The sequence below is a fragment of the Aethalodelphis obliquidens genome, unplaced genomic scaffold (genome assembly GCF_003676395.1).
Source record: "Aethalodelphis obliquidens isolate GAN/ISIS:26980383/991018 unplaced genomic scaffold, ASM367639v1 scaffold7, whole genome shotgun sequence".
Classification (NCBI taxonomy): domain Eukaryota; kingdom Metazoa; phylum Chordata; class Mammalia; order Artiodactyla; family Delphinidae; genus Aethalodelphis; species Aethalodelphis obliquidens.
The window spans coordinates 20,524,357-20,539,464 of record NW_020837951.1 but is presented as its reverse complement, the minus strand read 5'-3'; the positions used below and the strand labels follow the sequence as shown (position 1 = coordinate 20,539,464).

The 15,108-nt window shown below is 45.1% G+C and overlaps 1 protein-coding gene across 6 annotated transcripts in view; it reads right to left on the bottom strand.

Annotated features, from left to right (window-relative positions):
- Positions 1–967: 967 nt before the first annotated feature.
- FKBP15 (FKBP prolyl isomerase family member 15) overlaps positions 968–15,108 on the bottom strand; it is a 55,671-nt gene continuing 41,530 nt past the window's right edge. For 3 of the 6 annotated variants that reach the window (XM_027105150.1, XM_027105148.1, XM_027105153.1), the window contains 9 exons: positions 14,174–14,345; positions 12,125–12,261; positions 8,250–8,441; positions 7,347–7,499; positions 6,247–6,393; positions 5,526–5,633; positions 4,575–5,218; positions 3,066–3,162; positions 968–1,608 (listed from right to left, as the gene is read on the bottom strand). In XM_027105150.1, coding sequence (XP_026960951.1) covers positions 1,531–1,608; positions 3,066–3,162; positions 4,575–5,218; positions 5,526–5,633; positions 6,247–6,393; positions 7,347–7,499; positions 8,250–8,441; positions 12,125–12,261; positions 14,174–14,345 — 1,728 coding nt within the window. In that variant the 3' untranslated portion in view covers positions 968–1,530. The remainder of the gene's footprint in view (positions 1,609–3,065; positions 3,163–4,574; positions 5,219–5,525; positions 5,634–6,246; positions 6,394–7,346; positions 7,500–8,249; positions 8,442–12,124; positions 12,262–14,173; positions 14,346–15,108) is intronic. The other 3 variants (XM_027105149.1, XM_027105151.1, XM_027105152.1) reach the window with 3 other exon arrangements.

Genomic DNA, 15,108 nt, shown 5'->3' with positions numbered 1-15,108 from the left:
AACAAGGACAACAGTGTCTCCTGCAAGGGTTGCTGGGGGTGAGACAGTCTGGGTAAAGTACTCCACAACAGTGCCTATTTGTTGAACAACAAAGTTTAGTAAATGGTAGGTTTTACTGCCTCCCAGGCCCACAAATGGGAGACGCACTCAAAGCTGTCATCAAAAAGGATGATGTCAGGTCAGATGGAGTGGAATTCAGGTTCCTATCTTATAAACATTTCAAATCAGGGAACATTTTTATTAAAATTATTCTACTTTTTGGGCTTCCCTGTGGTGCAGTGGTTGAGAGTCTGCCTGCCGATGCAGGGGACACGGGTTCGTGCCCCGGTCCGGGAAGATCCCACATGCCGCAGAGCGGCTGGGCCCGTGAGCCATGGCCGCTGAGCCTGTGCATCCGGAGCCTGTGCTCCGCAATGGGAGAGGCCACAGCAGTGAGAGGCCCGCGTACTGCAAAAAAAAAAAACAAAAACAAACAAAAATTATTCTACTTTTTGAAGACCTGCTGCATGGTCTTTAGAAAATCCTGGAATAAGTAAAATGACCACAGATATTTTCTCAGTATTCCCTACATTAGTCCTGGGCCTAAACTCAGAGGGAATGGAAGGTGCTCTCAAAGTGAAGACTCAATCTCTCAGGTGCCATCATGGATGACAAGAGAACACAGGGACCCTCCCACCTTCTCTGCATGGCTTCCTAGGGTGTAGGACTACACCTGCAGGAGCCAGTGTATGACAGGACTGGTCCTCAGACAACCCTGCTGCCCTGAGCCTTAAAGTAGCTGGGATGAGCTGGGATAGCAGAGTGGTGACCTTCTTTGAAAGCCTAAAAGTTCCAGGGTTAAGTACCAAAGGGAACATGTCACAATGCTTTCATGCATGTTAACCAACCCAGATCTGTTACAGCTCCTACCCTTAGATTCCCAGAGAGCACAGACTGCCCTCAGAACCAAATTCGATTTCACCCTGAGTCAAGTTTCATTGCAAACATTTATTTTAGTTTTGTTAATTTCAAATATTCATTGACCTCTTATATCAGCTTTAAGGCAGAGAAAAGATATATGTCCCAGCACTGCAGGCAAGGCTGTTAACTGAACCGGGTTTAGATGGTATACTCCACCCTCGGTTCTACCAGGGAGACCTAACCCCAGGTGACAGTCTTGTTGCTGGGACACAGTTGAGTACTGAGGGGCAGATCAGTCTGAGAGTTCAGAGAATAAAAAGCTTGGGAGTGGGCAGGACTCTTGTAGGGACTGGCTGAAGGGGAGCCCCCCAGCCCTTCTTCCATGGGGGACTCTGAGGCAGGACCATGGCGGGCTGCTGACAACCCCAGCGTTCTGAAGACAGGTTCACACTCTGCTTCACCTGGCCAGGCGGGAGCTCAGAAATCGGCTAACTCAGATATCTGAACTACTGTCCTCAGGATGCTCACCTTCACCTCACCCTGTGGCTCGTCTAGACCCAGGGCTGGATGTGCAAAATCATGCTTAGGGAAAGGTTGGTAGAGAAACCTTTGCACCAGTTTCCCGGGTCTTCATCCCAGCCAGTCAATGTCCTCGTCATCATCATCATCTCCAAAAAGGGGTGTTGGGGGCGGGCGTCCCTTCATGCTCTGACAAAACAGGAAAGAGCAGTCAGTCCTCACTTGTCCCTGCACCACCAGATGGACTTCCCGCCTGGGCAAGGTGAAGTGACCAGCATCTGTTCCCGGCTCCAGGTTGGAAGGGAGGTTGCTGGCTAGGGTTTTACTGAAAGGACTAACCCTGAGGCCAGCAAACCCTAGGCTTCCAGAAAAGCTGAGACAAGCAGTCAGAGAAGGGAGGCAATCTTTCAACACAGAGACAAGAAGACCAACTTTGTTTGGCTAATTTTGTCATTTATTTGAGAAACGTGTACTGATTGGACAGGTTTCCTCTCATGTGGTAACTTACACATTTCGTGTCAGAAAGGAAGGGTCGAAGGGCAAAGTGGGAGTAGGATGAAGGAACAGAGAAGCAGAGCAGCCCTCAGGGAAGAGGATGCAGGAGGATGAAGGGAAGCAGGGAAGAATACAATCACATTTGAAAAAATGACGCTGTGGCCTGAGGCGGTCTGTCTGGCTCTGGACGCGGCCCCACCATCTGAGAGAGAGTCGAGTTCAGAGGCTTGGCCACATGACCAAGTGGAGAATCCCAAGATGAAGAAACCCCAGGAACCCAGGGCCACAGCCTCCTAGCCCTAGTCTCCCTCCCTCCCTCACACCCTCCAATCAGGTAGGAGGATAAGGGGGATTAACGGGCCTCCGAGGAAACTCTCCTCTCTTCTCATGACTTGAGCCCCTGGCCTTCTTCTTCCGGATTGGCAGGGAACAGGTCCCATGGGGGCAGCGGGGATTGATGCTGGAGAAGGCACACTGAGTGTCCTCTACTAAGGTACCTTCTGCTCTGGTGGCCTTCCCTTTGGATGGTCCCGTGAAGACTGATCATGGGCCAGAGTAGTTCCCGAGAAGTGAGGCTACGCTATCAGGGCTTAACCCATTTTCTGCCCAGGGATGTTGTGACAAAACAAGGCAGCTGATTGGAAAGCAGGCTGATGAAGCAGAAAATGCTTAGAAACAGGTGGTCTTAGTAGGAGCCTGGGGTTGTAGTCTAGCTCTGCCATTCACTCACTCTTGGCTTTAGGTAAATCATCCTTCTGAGCCTCAGTCTGTTTGTGAATGAGGATGCCAGACAAGAAGATCATCAAAGTCCTTTCCAATTCTAAAATATAATCCCTTAGCAGAGCTGAGGAAACCTGAGGCTTCAGCACTCTAGTACAGGACGAAGCAGCCCGACTTTCTTTACTTAAAGTAGAAACCACTGCTGCATGAATGGAGACTGTGGTCCTTTGTCAAGAATAAAGTGGTATCTGACCATCCCCACCATGCTTACAGAGCTGCCCCCTCCCAACCCCAAGCCTGCTCCCACAGGGCCCTGAGCACAGAGCCCAGGGAGAGGGCCACCAACAGACTCCATTCCTCTTCTCACAGCCAGCAGGGAAGGGCCCCCAGGGAGCAGTGTGAGGACTCGGCAGCGCCTGGGACTTCCTTACCACCTCGTCTTCATCCTCCTCCTCAGCCTGTGCTTTGGGCCTGGGAACTTTCAAAGTTGTCCCTTTAAACAGTTCATCCTCTTCATCCTCAGAGAGACTGAAAGAAAAATCAGGAAAATCAAGTCATAGGAAAATGTTGTTTCTGCTCCAGGCCACAATGCCCACAGGCTCTGGGTTAAGAATCCAACAGAATCCTGGGGTAATCACCCAGGAATTCCTCCCTCTCCACACTGGCCTCCCAGCACTCTTGACTCCCTCCATAACCTATAGAGCGATTTTTTTTTTATAATGTTTAAAATAGATTTATTTATTTATATTTATTATTTATTTTTGGCTGCAGTGGGTTTTCGCTGCTGCACACAGGCTTCTCATTGGGGTGGCTTCTCTTGCTGCAGAGCACAGGCTTTAGGCGTGTGGGCTTCAGTAGTTGTGGCATGCAGGCTCAGTGGTTGTGGCTCTCGGGCTTAGTTGCTCCGTGGCATGTGGGATCTTCCTGGACCAGGGCTCGAAACTGTCCCCTGCACTGGCAGGTGGATTCTTAACCATTGCACCACCAGGGAAGTCTCCAGAGCGATCTTTTAAAGCCGGTAAATCAGACCATGGCACCCTTCTGCTTACACCCCTTTAATAGCTTTTCACTGCACTTGAAGTCCAAACTTCCAACAGTGACAACAAAATCTCACATGACTTGGCTCCTACTGAGTTTTCCAACCTCAGCATAACACCACTCTCCTCCCACTCACTGTGCCTTCTTCCTTGATTGTGTCATGTCCCTCCTACCGCAGGGCCTTGCACGTGCTGTTCTTGCTTTCTGCAAATGCTTCTTCCCACTCTTGGCAGGGAAGGCTTCTATCCATCCTTCAGGTCTCAGCTTAAATGTTACCTTCTCAGAATCCTTCCCTAATCACTCTACCTAAAGTAGAATAATTCCTTCTAATCACTCTATCTAAAGTAGAATAAGCCCCTCTTACCACTCTGTCTAATGCAGAATAACTCTCCCTTTATTCTCTATTAGACACCCTCTTTGTTTTTTTTTATGAAGCATTTGTCATGCATTTATAACATACAGTTGACCCTTGAAGAATGCAGGTTTGAACTGCGCAGGCCCACTTATATGTAGACTTTTTTCAATGAATATGTACTAAAGTACTACACGACGCACAGTTGGCTGAATCTGGGGATGAGCCAACTGTAAGGTTACACACACAGGGTCAGCACCCTTAACCCCTGCGCTGTTCGAGCTCAACTGTGTAAGCGTCTGTCTGTCTTTCCACCAGACTGTAAGCTCCTCAGCTCAGGAACTCTGCCTTGCCACCCACACTACCACAGTGCCTGCCACAGAGCCTATTACGAATACATGCACGCATGCATGCATGCATGAATGAATGAATGAACGAGTAAGCAAATCGGCCAGCCAGGCTCTGAGGATGAGTCACCAGCCCTGGAAAAACCAGAGACAACCTCCACACGCAGCCGCCTTGTTCCTGAAACTCTGCCCAGGGGACACACCTGGGATGCTGAGAACGGTGTTCGGATCCAGGCACTGCTCCTACGGCCGCAGACGCTGCCTCTGTGCCGTGCGGCTCCTGGGAGGGAGCAGCGGAGCTAGGGCCATCCTCGTCTTTCTGGAGCTCTGGAGCCTGAGGCTCTCCTCCTGGACTTTCAGGCCCCACAGCCAGCGGGTCCACCTTCTCGGGGTCTGAAGTCAGGGGCAGTCTCGTGGAGCTTTCTTGCTCCCCGACACAGGCATCTCCCAATGGGCTGGCTGCCAGCGCCTCCTCACCCGCAGAGTCCACAGTCACAGGGCCTGGAGGCACAGGGGGAATTGAAGTCGGGGGCCCCAGAGCTCTTCGGGAGGGGAGGCAAGCCGGTTCTTTTATCTCTGAGCGTGCCTCTGCTTCCGAGGGCTCCCCTTCCCTTCTCTGTGCATCAGCCTGGGGAGTGGGGAGGGCCTGAGGAGGCAGCGGGGCAGCTTCCTGGACCACCTGCTCTGACGGCACTATGGGGGGCTCCCGCCTCTCCCTGTTCAAGGGTGCCTGAGACTGTCCGGAAGCACTCTGAGGTCGCTCCTCTTCTTCTTCCTCTTCCTCTTCTTCATTGCTGCTCTCTCCCTTCTCTCGCTCATGTTGGTTTAACAGCCGAAGAGTCACCATCTGTTCAAAAGCCAAGAAAGAGGAGAGGATCACTGACTGGAAACAGAGGCACTCCTAGGCACTCCTAGCTCTCCTGTTAACACAACTGGTCATGTAGTTCAAGTGACTTTGTTTTTCAGTTTTTTTCAGTTCAAATGACTTTGTTTCCTCCTCTCAAAGGAGGCTTCCATATCTGTGCAGGTAAGTCATTCCAGGCATCCTGGTTACTGATGAACAGCCTTGAATCATTTTTTTACGCAGGATCCCTTAGACGGTACCTGAGCAACAAGATACCCATCTCAATGAAACAATCGAGAGCCAGCTGTACCTTGATAGTGTTCATGATGGTCCCCAGAATGGTCCTGCCATTGTAAGACTCCTCCAGCTCAAACTCTCCCCGCAAGGACTGAAACACCTGGTTCATGATCTTCTTGACCTGAGTGACGACATGAGGAGAGAAAAACAGTATCAAAATGTACACTGCCAAAATCAAGCGACTAAGGGATGCATGTAACTTCCAGAGAGAGGTTTGGAAGGCTAAAATGAAGCCCTCTTAGAATCTACAGTGGGACACAGCTGGTCAATGACTGAGATACCTAAGGCTGTCACTGTGGAGGGGACAATGTTCAATAATGAGCAGCACTTGAGAGGAGGGCTATGAAGGATGGGTAAGCTGTGGCCTGTGTGCCCAAGACTGCTCAAAGATCACTCACTGATGCTTTCCTCCCACCGTGGCCACCACTAGAGCTGTCATGGGCTATGAGGATTAGTGGCTAGAAGATGCTGGGCACACTTCCCACTCCTCTCCTGTGATTTAGAAACATTTCCCTTATCTGTCAAAGCCTCAGGATAAGGCCCTTTGGGGGTTGCCACCAAAGAGATAGATTCAATGGGTTAACTGTGACTTAAGTCAGATAAGTGGGAGATCGATAAAGTTAGGAAAAAAGCTAACAACACAACAAACTAACAGAAGTTCTTTCCGAACGCCTGATGTGTACATTCAATCCCCTGACATGACATGGCTCACTTCTCCGAAATCGGCAGCTCACCTTCTCTGAGGGGTCAGCAGCAGCAGCAGCAGCAGCAGCTTCAACCCCAGACATCTGGGACTTGCTCTCCAGGTCCTTGATGTGCTGTGCATTTTGCTCTGTCAGGGCTGTGACTTGGGCCTGGAGGGCTAAACACTGCAAAACAGACTGTGGCTGTGGCCTTGGAACGTGGACTTCCAGGTGAAGGTCAGGAAACCCAGGAGGAGGAGAACCATCCTAAGCTTCAAGTGTCAATCTCACTTCGTTTGGTCTGCTGACATCCACACCCTCCGCCCCCACCCAGGCCTGCTGACTCAGGGCACTCCATTTCCTCATCACTCAATCTCAACTCACAACTTCATCTCCTCTTTACCAACAAGGTCACTTGCCTTGTTCCTCATCAGGTCAAGAATAAAATAAAAAGGCGGGGCGGGGGTGGGGCAGGGTTTGATAACCCTAGTCACACAGACATATGAACAGTGGACGTTAGAAGCAACCTATTCACCTACAAGATTGCCTTCCTCTTTTCAACTGGGTACTTTAAGAAACTGACCTCCAGATATGAGGACTTTGGCGCTAAGCCATCCCTCTCTCTCTCTCATTTTTATGCCAGATGATTCCACCACACCTGTGCTCCAGCACACCTCAGAGCCTCTGCCCAGAGCCTCTGCCGCCGCCCCCAGCCTTCCCCACCTCACCGAAGCTCCTTGTCCTTCTTGGCCGTGCTCCCCTAGGCACTTCCTCTTCTGGGTCTCACAGCATTTAATCCTTATCTCTGTTCCTCGGTCTCCCTTCCTTGATTGTGAGATTCTTGAGGAGAGTTCCTTTCCCTAACACAGTGTCTGGAACCCAACTGGCACTCAATAAATATTTGCTTAATAAATGAAGGATCAGATTATAATGGAAAACATGGTCCAGATCATGAGTGCTGCTGTTTCTAGGTCACTGACCTGTCATCCCAAATGAGTATGTGAAAGATTACTGATAAACTGGAGAGCTGAGCAAGTATGATTCTGTTTTCAAGCTATTAACATCTTTCAGGTACAAAAGGATCTGCAAGACTTGAACAACCTGTTTGCCTCAAATTAACCAGGCTGTCTAAGTCCAGGGAAAACACCCACCTTCTCCTCAAGATGGAGCAGCTCCTGCTGCCTGGCATCTCTCTGTGCACACGCCTCCTGGTACTGCTGCAGGTGTTCGTTCTTGGCAGAGGCCAACAGATGTTCACACTTGGCTTCCCACTGGGTCTGCAGCTCAGCCTGTACTAGAGACAGCTGCCAAGAGAAAGTAATACCCGTATGCTGGGGGGTCCAGTCGCATCTAAGGAAGCCCATCTTCAACAAGGCAAAAAGAGTAAGCTAAGAGCCCAGATTTAGCAAGGAAACAACGGTTTGGAAGACCTTGGTTGCTAGGACTCTAAAAGGTACTCCAACCAGGTAAAGGTGTGACTGTCTAGACACGTCCCAGGAAGGCAGGGCCCTAGTATGATCATACTTTTCAGGATCCAGGCCCTTAAACTTTATGGGTTCAGAAGAAACTTATTTTTGTCCAAATTCCCATAGGTGATCAAAGTGAGGGCACCAATTCACTCTAATTAAAGAACATGCAAACATGAATTTAGGAACTTACCAAAAGAAAGGCTGCTGTCAAACGGACTAGAGATCCAGCTGTGTACTGCCACTATCCCTGGTTTCCCTGCCTAATTACCTAAATAAGTCCCTTCTTTTCAAGGACGATAATGTGCCTGAAGGATGGTGTCTGGTGGGTGAGGACTTTGGCCTTATGTCTGGAATGTTTTTATAAAGAATTTTTTCCTTCATATTTTACTTATAGTAAAATTCTCACTAAGCTTTAAAAAAGGAAGAAGATTCTCCATTCGATTCCTGGCTCTTCTTCCACCTTTGTCCAAAGTTAGCCCATCAACTATGAGAAATCTCACCCTAAAGGATAAAGAAGAAACTAGAAACTTTTCTGAGTCCTTCATGCCTTCCTTTTATTTCCAAAGTGCTTCAGCTTCCCATTACCTGCTCTGCAGCTGCTTGGTCCGTGGACACCCGAGCCTTTTTCAAGAGCTGTCGAAGTTTGTCCAATTCCTCCTGGTGTGATTTACGAATTTCATCTATCTCCTCCTCAGCCTGACAGCGCTCTTGAGCTGACTTCTTTTTCCTTTCTGAGAGGTTCTTAGGAACAAGAGAACCATCATCAGCTCTAGTTGTCTGATAGAGGATAAATGGAGATGGTGATGGTTGGTGGTGGTAGTTATTAACATCACTGGGTCCTTACTCCGTTTCTGGGAACAATTCATTTTTGCAATTTAATTTCCCCTATTTATTTAACATTCTTGGCTACTGGCAGAAAAAAATTGTGACAAGAAGAAGGAAAACAAGAAGAGCTTTATCTACCATTCTATGAAGAGATGGGGAATATCTTAACAGTGGTGAGGGCAGAGGGAAGTAGATACTTTCACAATCTACTGGTAGGAAAATCAGAATCCTGTGAAAGGACCTTCAAAATACGCACACACACCCAGAATTTACACAAATTATAATTTAAGGAAGCAGTAGATCATGTTCACAAAGATAATGTGCTACAAGGACGGTCACTGCAGGAGTATCTAGAACAGTGAAAAACTGAAACAGCCCCCAAGATCAGAAAGAACTGGTTTTTAAAAAACCTGAGAAAATCATAGAAGAAACTGAAAATACAGACCAAGATTTATCCCCTAAAAAGGCACTAGGCCAAAAGGACTTTACTAGAGTTTTATTAAAACCTCAGAAAGAGGTTGCTGTTTTCATATTTAAACTGTTTCAGAGCACAGAAAAAGACAGAACTGTTCCCAGTCCATTCAGTGGGGCTAGTATTACCCTGATATTAAATTTATAAAACATCAAAAGATACTATTAAAGTTAAAAAACAGTAAACTAGAAAAATATTTGTAACATCTATGATTGACAAAGGATTAGCACCTTTAGTAGTGTTTCTAAGTCAAACTAATATTACAATAGATAAAATAGCAAAGGACATTAAGAAGAATTCACAGAAGAAATATAAATAGGCATTAAATATATAAAAGCTTTAATACTAACAAAAACACATATTATGACAAGATAGTATATTTCACCTATCAGACTATAAAGATTAGAAAAATTGATACGTGCAGAGTTGGAAAAACTATGGAGAAATGGGCTTGTTCACACAGTGCTGGAAATGTAAGCTAACAAATTCTTCAAGCATAATCTGGCAATATTTATTTCAAAAATTTAGATGTTAAGCACTCTTCTATGATGCAGCAGTTCTTTTTTTTTTAACATCTTTATTGGAGTATAATTGCTTTACAATGGTGTGTTAGTTTCTGCTTTATAACAAAGTGAATCAGTTATACATATACATATGTTCCCATATCTCTTCCCTCTTGCGTCTCCCTCCTAATGCAGCAATTCTAATTCAAGTGATCCATTTTATGGAAATGCTCAAAAGAATTTGCAAAAATAGTTATATAGTACAAAGATGTCCACAACAGCAGTGCTTGAAATAGTGAAAAATGAGAAACATAAATATCCATCAACAGGTGAATAGTTAAATAAACTATGGTACAGCCTCACAGTAGACTATTATGTAGTAGTTACAAAGAATGAAAATTAAAGACCTAAATGTAAGACCGGACACTATAAAACTCTTAGAGGGGCTTCCCTGGTGGCGCAGTGGTTGAGAGTCCACCTGCCGATGCAGGGGACACGGGTTCGTGCCCCGCTCCGGGAAGATCCCACATGCCACGGAGCGGCTGGGCCCGTGAGCCATGGCCGCTGAGCCTGCGTATCCGGAGCCTGTGCTCCACAACGGGAGAGGCCACAACAGTGAGAGGCCCGCGTACTGCAAAAACAAAACAAAACGAAACAAACAAACAAAAAAAACAACTCTTAGAGGAAAACATAAGAAGAACACTCTTTGACATAAATCACAGATCTTTTTTGACCCAACTCCTAGAGTAACGGAAATTAAAATAAAAATAAACAAATGGGACCTGATAAAACTTAAAAGTTTTCGCACAGCAAAGAAAACCATAAACAAGATGAAAAGACAACACTCAGAATGGGAGAAAATATTTGCAAACGAAGCAATTGACAAGGGATTAATCTCCAAAATATACAAACAGCTCATGCAGCTCAATATCATAAAAACAAACAAGCCAATCCAAAAATGGGCAGAAGACCTAAACAGACATTTCTCCAAAGAAGACATACAGATGGCCAAGAGGCACATGAAAAGATGCTTAACATCACTAATAATTAGAGAAATGCAGATCAAAACTACAATGAGGTATCTTCTCACACTGGTCATAATGGCCATCATCAAAAAATCTACAAACAATAAATGTTGGAGAGGGTGTTCAGAAAAGGAACCTTCTTGCACTGTTGGTGGGAATGTAAATTGATACAGCCACTATGGAAAACAGTATGGAGGTTCTTTAGAAAACTAAAAATAGAACTACCATACGACCCAGCAATCTCACTACTGGGCATATACCCTGAGAAAACGATAATTCAAAAAAGACACATGCACCCCAATGTTCACAGCAGCACTATTTACAATTGCCAGGAGGTGGAAGCAACCTAAACGTCCATTGACAGATGAATGGATAAAGAACATGTGGTACATACATACAATGGAATATTACTCAGCCATAAAAAGGAATGAAATTGGGTCAATTGCAGATATGTGGATGGACCTAGAGAATGTCATACAGAGTGATGTAAGTCAGAAAGAGAAAAACAAATACCATATATTAACGCATATATGTGGAATCTAGAAAAATGGTACAGATGAACCTATTTTCAGGGAGGAATAGAGATGCAGATGTAGAGAACGGCCGTGTGGACACAGGGCGGAGGAGGTGGGGTGGGAGATTGGGACTGACATATATACACTACCATGTGCAAAGTGGATAGCTAGTGGGAACCTGCTGTATAGCACAGGGAGCTCAGCTTGGTGCTCTGTGGTGAACTAGATGGGTGGGATGGGGGTGGGTAGTGGGAGGTCCAGGAGGGGGGTGGTATATACAGCTGATTCACTTCCTGTACAGCAGAAACTAACACACCATTGTAAAGCAACTATACCCCAATTTAAATAAATAAATAAATAAAAATAATCAACACTGCCAAAAAAAAAAGAATGAGAAAGTTCTCATTAGTATAATGGCCACAATACAATTTTTTTTTTAAGTATTAAATATGATCCCAGGGGCTTCCCTGGTGGTACAGTGGTTAAGAATCCGCCTGCCAGTGCAGGGGACAGAGGTCCAAGCCCTGGGAAGATCCCACATGCCACGGAGCGACTAAGTCCATGCACCACAACTACTGAGCCTGTGCTCTACAGCCCGTGTGCCACAACTACTGAGCCCACATGTCTAGAGCCCGTGCTCCGCAACAAGAGAAACCACCGCAATGAGAAGCCCACGCACCACAATGAGGAGTAGCCCCCACTCGCCATAACTAAAGAAAGCCCGCGCACAGCAACAAAGACCCAACGCAGCCAAAAATAAAAAATAAATTAATTAATAAAAATAAATACGATCTCATTATTGTTAAAAATGTTATCAGCATACATATATGTGTGTACATTTATTTTATACATACATGTATATACGTATGTGTATATATATATTACATACACAGAAAACAATCTGGAAGAATAATCATACATCTTTTATAGTTGTTGCCTCTAGTGTATGAGAGGGGGAAAAGATAAATTTTATTTTTTATTTTATACTTTTCTGTATTATTTGTATTTGTTACAATGAGCACATGCAACTGTAATTTTTAAAAGGAAAATAAAAATGTTTATTAAACAGCTAACCCTGGCCACTTGGGCCCAACAGAGAAACTTCAGATGTAGAACTTACCTTTTCCAGAGACTCCTTCTCAGCTCGAAGGTCAGTCAGCTCCTCCTCCAGGGACGTCACCCTGAGTTCCAGTTGTCTCCGGCTTTGCTTTTCACTCTTGAATTTGGACTGTGCTTGCTCAGAGGTTTCTTGGAGCTCTGGGATATGACAGCACAGAGACTTGGCTGCAGAACCAGAGCTGCAGTGGGCTGTATGGCATCCCAGCACCGCCTTCAAAGCTGCATTCCATCATCTCCCAACCCTACCACACGAGCCTCTTCCACTCACTTCTTCCAGCATCACCTCACTGACCAATAGCAGGTTTATCAAGCCATAAACTGACTCCCCCATCCATCCATATTTATCTCTGCACCTACATGTCACCTTCGACACATACAAAATGGAAGAGAAATGTTCCAAGCGGTCAGAGACCACCTTCGGAATATTACCACTCCCACAATTCCATTTCAGTCATCATCTCAACACACTGGACTCAACACATTGAGATCTTTGTTTAGTAGTGGTCCAGGCCCTTTCTCACTGCCTGGGTAAGATATTCTCAACTCTCGTGGTAGCTGGGACATTCTACCAAGAGTCTGCTTTCAAAACATTCCTTCTCAAATAAAGCTATTTGGAATATTTCTTAAAAATGTAATGCATCAAGCAACAAGGTCCTACTGTATAATACGGAGAACTATGTTCAATATCCTATGATGAACCATAATGGAAAAGAATATTTAAAAAAAAGAATGTATATATATGTATAACTGAATCACTTTGCTGTACAGCAGTAATTAACACAACGTTGTAATCAACTATACATCAATAAAAAATAAAAATAAAAATGTAATGCATCAAAATTAATTTTGTTGGAAGACTTTTGAGATCCTTATGGTGCCCTTAAGGTAACTGTCACAGAGCACCACAAAAACAGAAAAGAGGCTATCTGTACGACATTCAAATCTAAGATTTTCCCTCAAGTGCACCCAAGTGATGCTCTAAAAAGGAAGGGATTTATCTTCAAGGTATCACTTCACCAACTGACATCAGTGTTTTTTAGCTTTCTTTTTGGGCAAGTTAAATTTGCTTTTTCCTAACTCTGCTGCTATTCCAGCCACACCCCACCCACTGGTCCCATCTGTGCCTTCCACATGTCTTTCTTTATACAAAGTGGTGGATGAATCAACACGCCAGTCTTCACAAATCTGCTTTTCAAGTCACCATGTCTTGAGCAGCACCATTGTGCCAGGCACTAAACTAATACTAAGGGAAGGACTTTACAAAGATGAGAAAGATACCATCCTTGCCCTTCAGAGGCTTGCATTCTAGAAGGGAAAACACATATAAGTAGTGCTGATCAAAGGCTATCTCTGATAATGGGCATAATAATGCACTTGGAGATGAAGGATTTTAAAGGAGATCAAATATTCTAGAAAAAAAAAAGGGAAAGTTTCTGAAAGAGGCAGTTTTTGGAGAGAACTGGAGTCAAATCTTGGCGATGGTGGGCACACCAAGTCCAGAGAACAGCATGGATAAAAAGCAAGGCAAGAAATACAGGATGTGTTGAAGCAGCAGGCTGGCTAGTATGTCCAGAGCTACGTTGAATTGGGCAACACACAGGAAATAAGCCAAGGTGGACGGGCCTTGAGTGCCAGGCTGAAGGACTGCAATCCATGCTCTAGGAAAGAGGCAACTGCAGCAGGAAGCACCTGCTTCTTAAGCTTCTACTGAGTCACAAGTTAAAGGAACCCTTCAGTTAGATTAGTTAGTCACAAGTTAGTTGAACTCTTCAAGGCCTATGAGGCCAATCCTAAGTACCAAGGATACTCAACACTCACCCAAACAAAGCAGAACTGTGGCCACTGATCCACTCTAAATGGATAGTCAGTTCTTTTGTTGTCCTTTATGCCAAACAATCATGTAATAGGTTTATATTAGTTCACCTTAACCTTTGGCTCTGTCCTTCATAAACTTCATTAGCATTATGCCAAATGGACTGGGAGGAAGGAAACAGTGTAATTCTTTAAGTTTACATTGTCAAAATCCCAGCCCCCTCCAGCAAGGGCATACCTGAGAGCTCTGCCTGCAGTTTGGCGACTTGGCCCCTGAGGAGGTCCGTCTCCTTCATGCTTTCTGTCAGCTGTACCTGCAGCTCCGTTTCTTTCTTTTGGTGGGCGGTCATTTTCAGGTGTAGATGAGAGACCTGTGCAGTGGCTGCTGCTAACTCTTCCGTCACCTTGGCCTGAACAGTAACAAAGTACGATGTCACTTTAAAGATGGTGATGGCCCAACCTCACATACTCTGTGCTGGCTGAACTGGGAGGAAGATAGCTAAGGCCACCTTCAACCTGAATTAAGCCCAAATCAAGCCCTCAAACGAGCAAGGTCTCTGACTCAGGAATGCCCTTGCAAAACTTTGTCCTTAGGAAATACTATGCAAGAACACAAAAATTTTGCTACAAGGATGACCGATACAGCATGTTTATAGTTGCCAAACAATGGAAACACAAAATAATTTTTAAAATGAGCTTAAGCAAATTGATATATCTATCCTGTATGCAACTATTAAGAATAGTGTTATGAAAAAATACTCAGTGGCTTGGTATACAGTCACCGCCTATTGTTAAATCTCACCAATCTGATACATGAGAAATGGTATTCCTGCCATTTTCTAAGTTTCCTATAATGAACAAGCATTTTTTTTTTTTAACAAGAAAAGGGTACTTTAAATTTTAAATTGAATGCCTTTGATGGCAATCCACTTCTCAGGCTACAACTTCTCTCCAGCACTACTGTACTAATATTGGGTTGGCCAAAGAGTTCACTTGGAAACAAACTCTTTGGCCAACCCACAGTAGTACTATAAAGATCGGTCACGTGAGAGTAACTGCTTTGGGGGTTCTTTGAAGAACAGTGGTAATAAAAGAAGGGAACACTCCAACTTCTTTGACTGCTCAATGCATTTTATTTTATTTTTTTTTCAATGCATTTTAAATGGTGCTCTG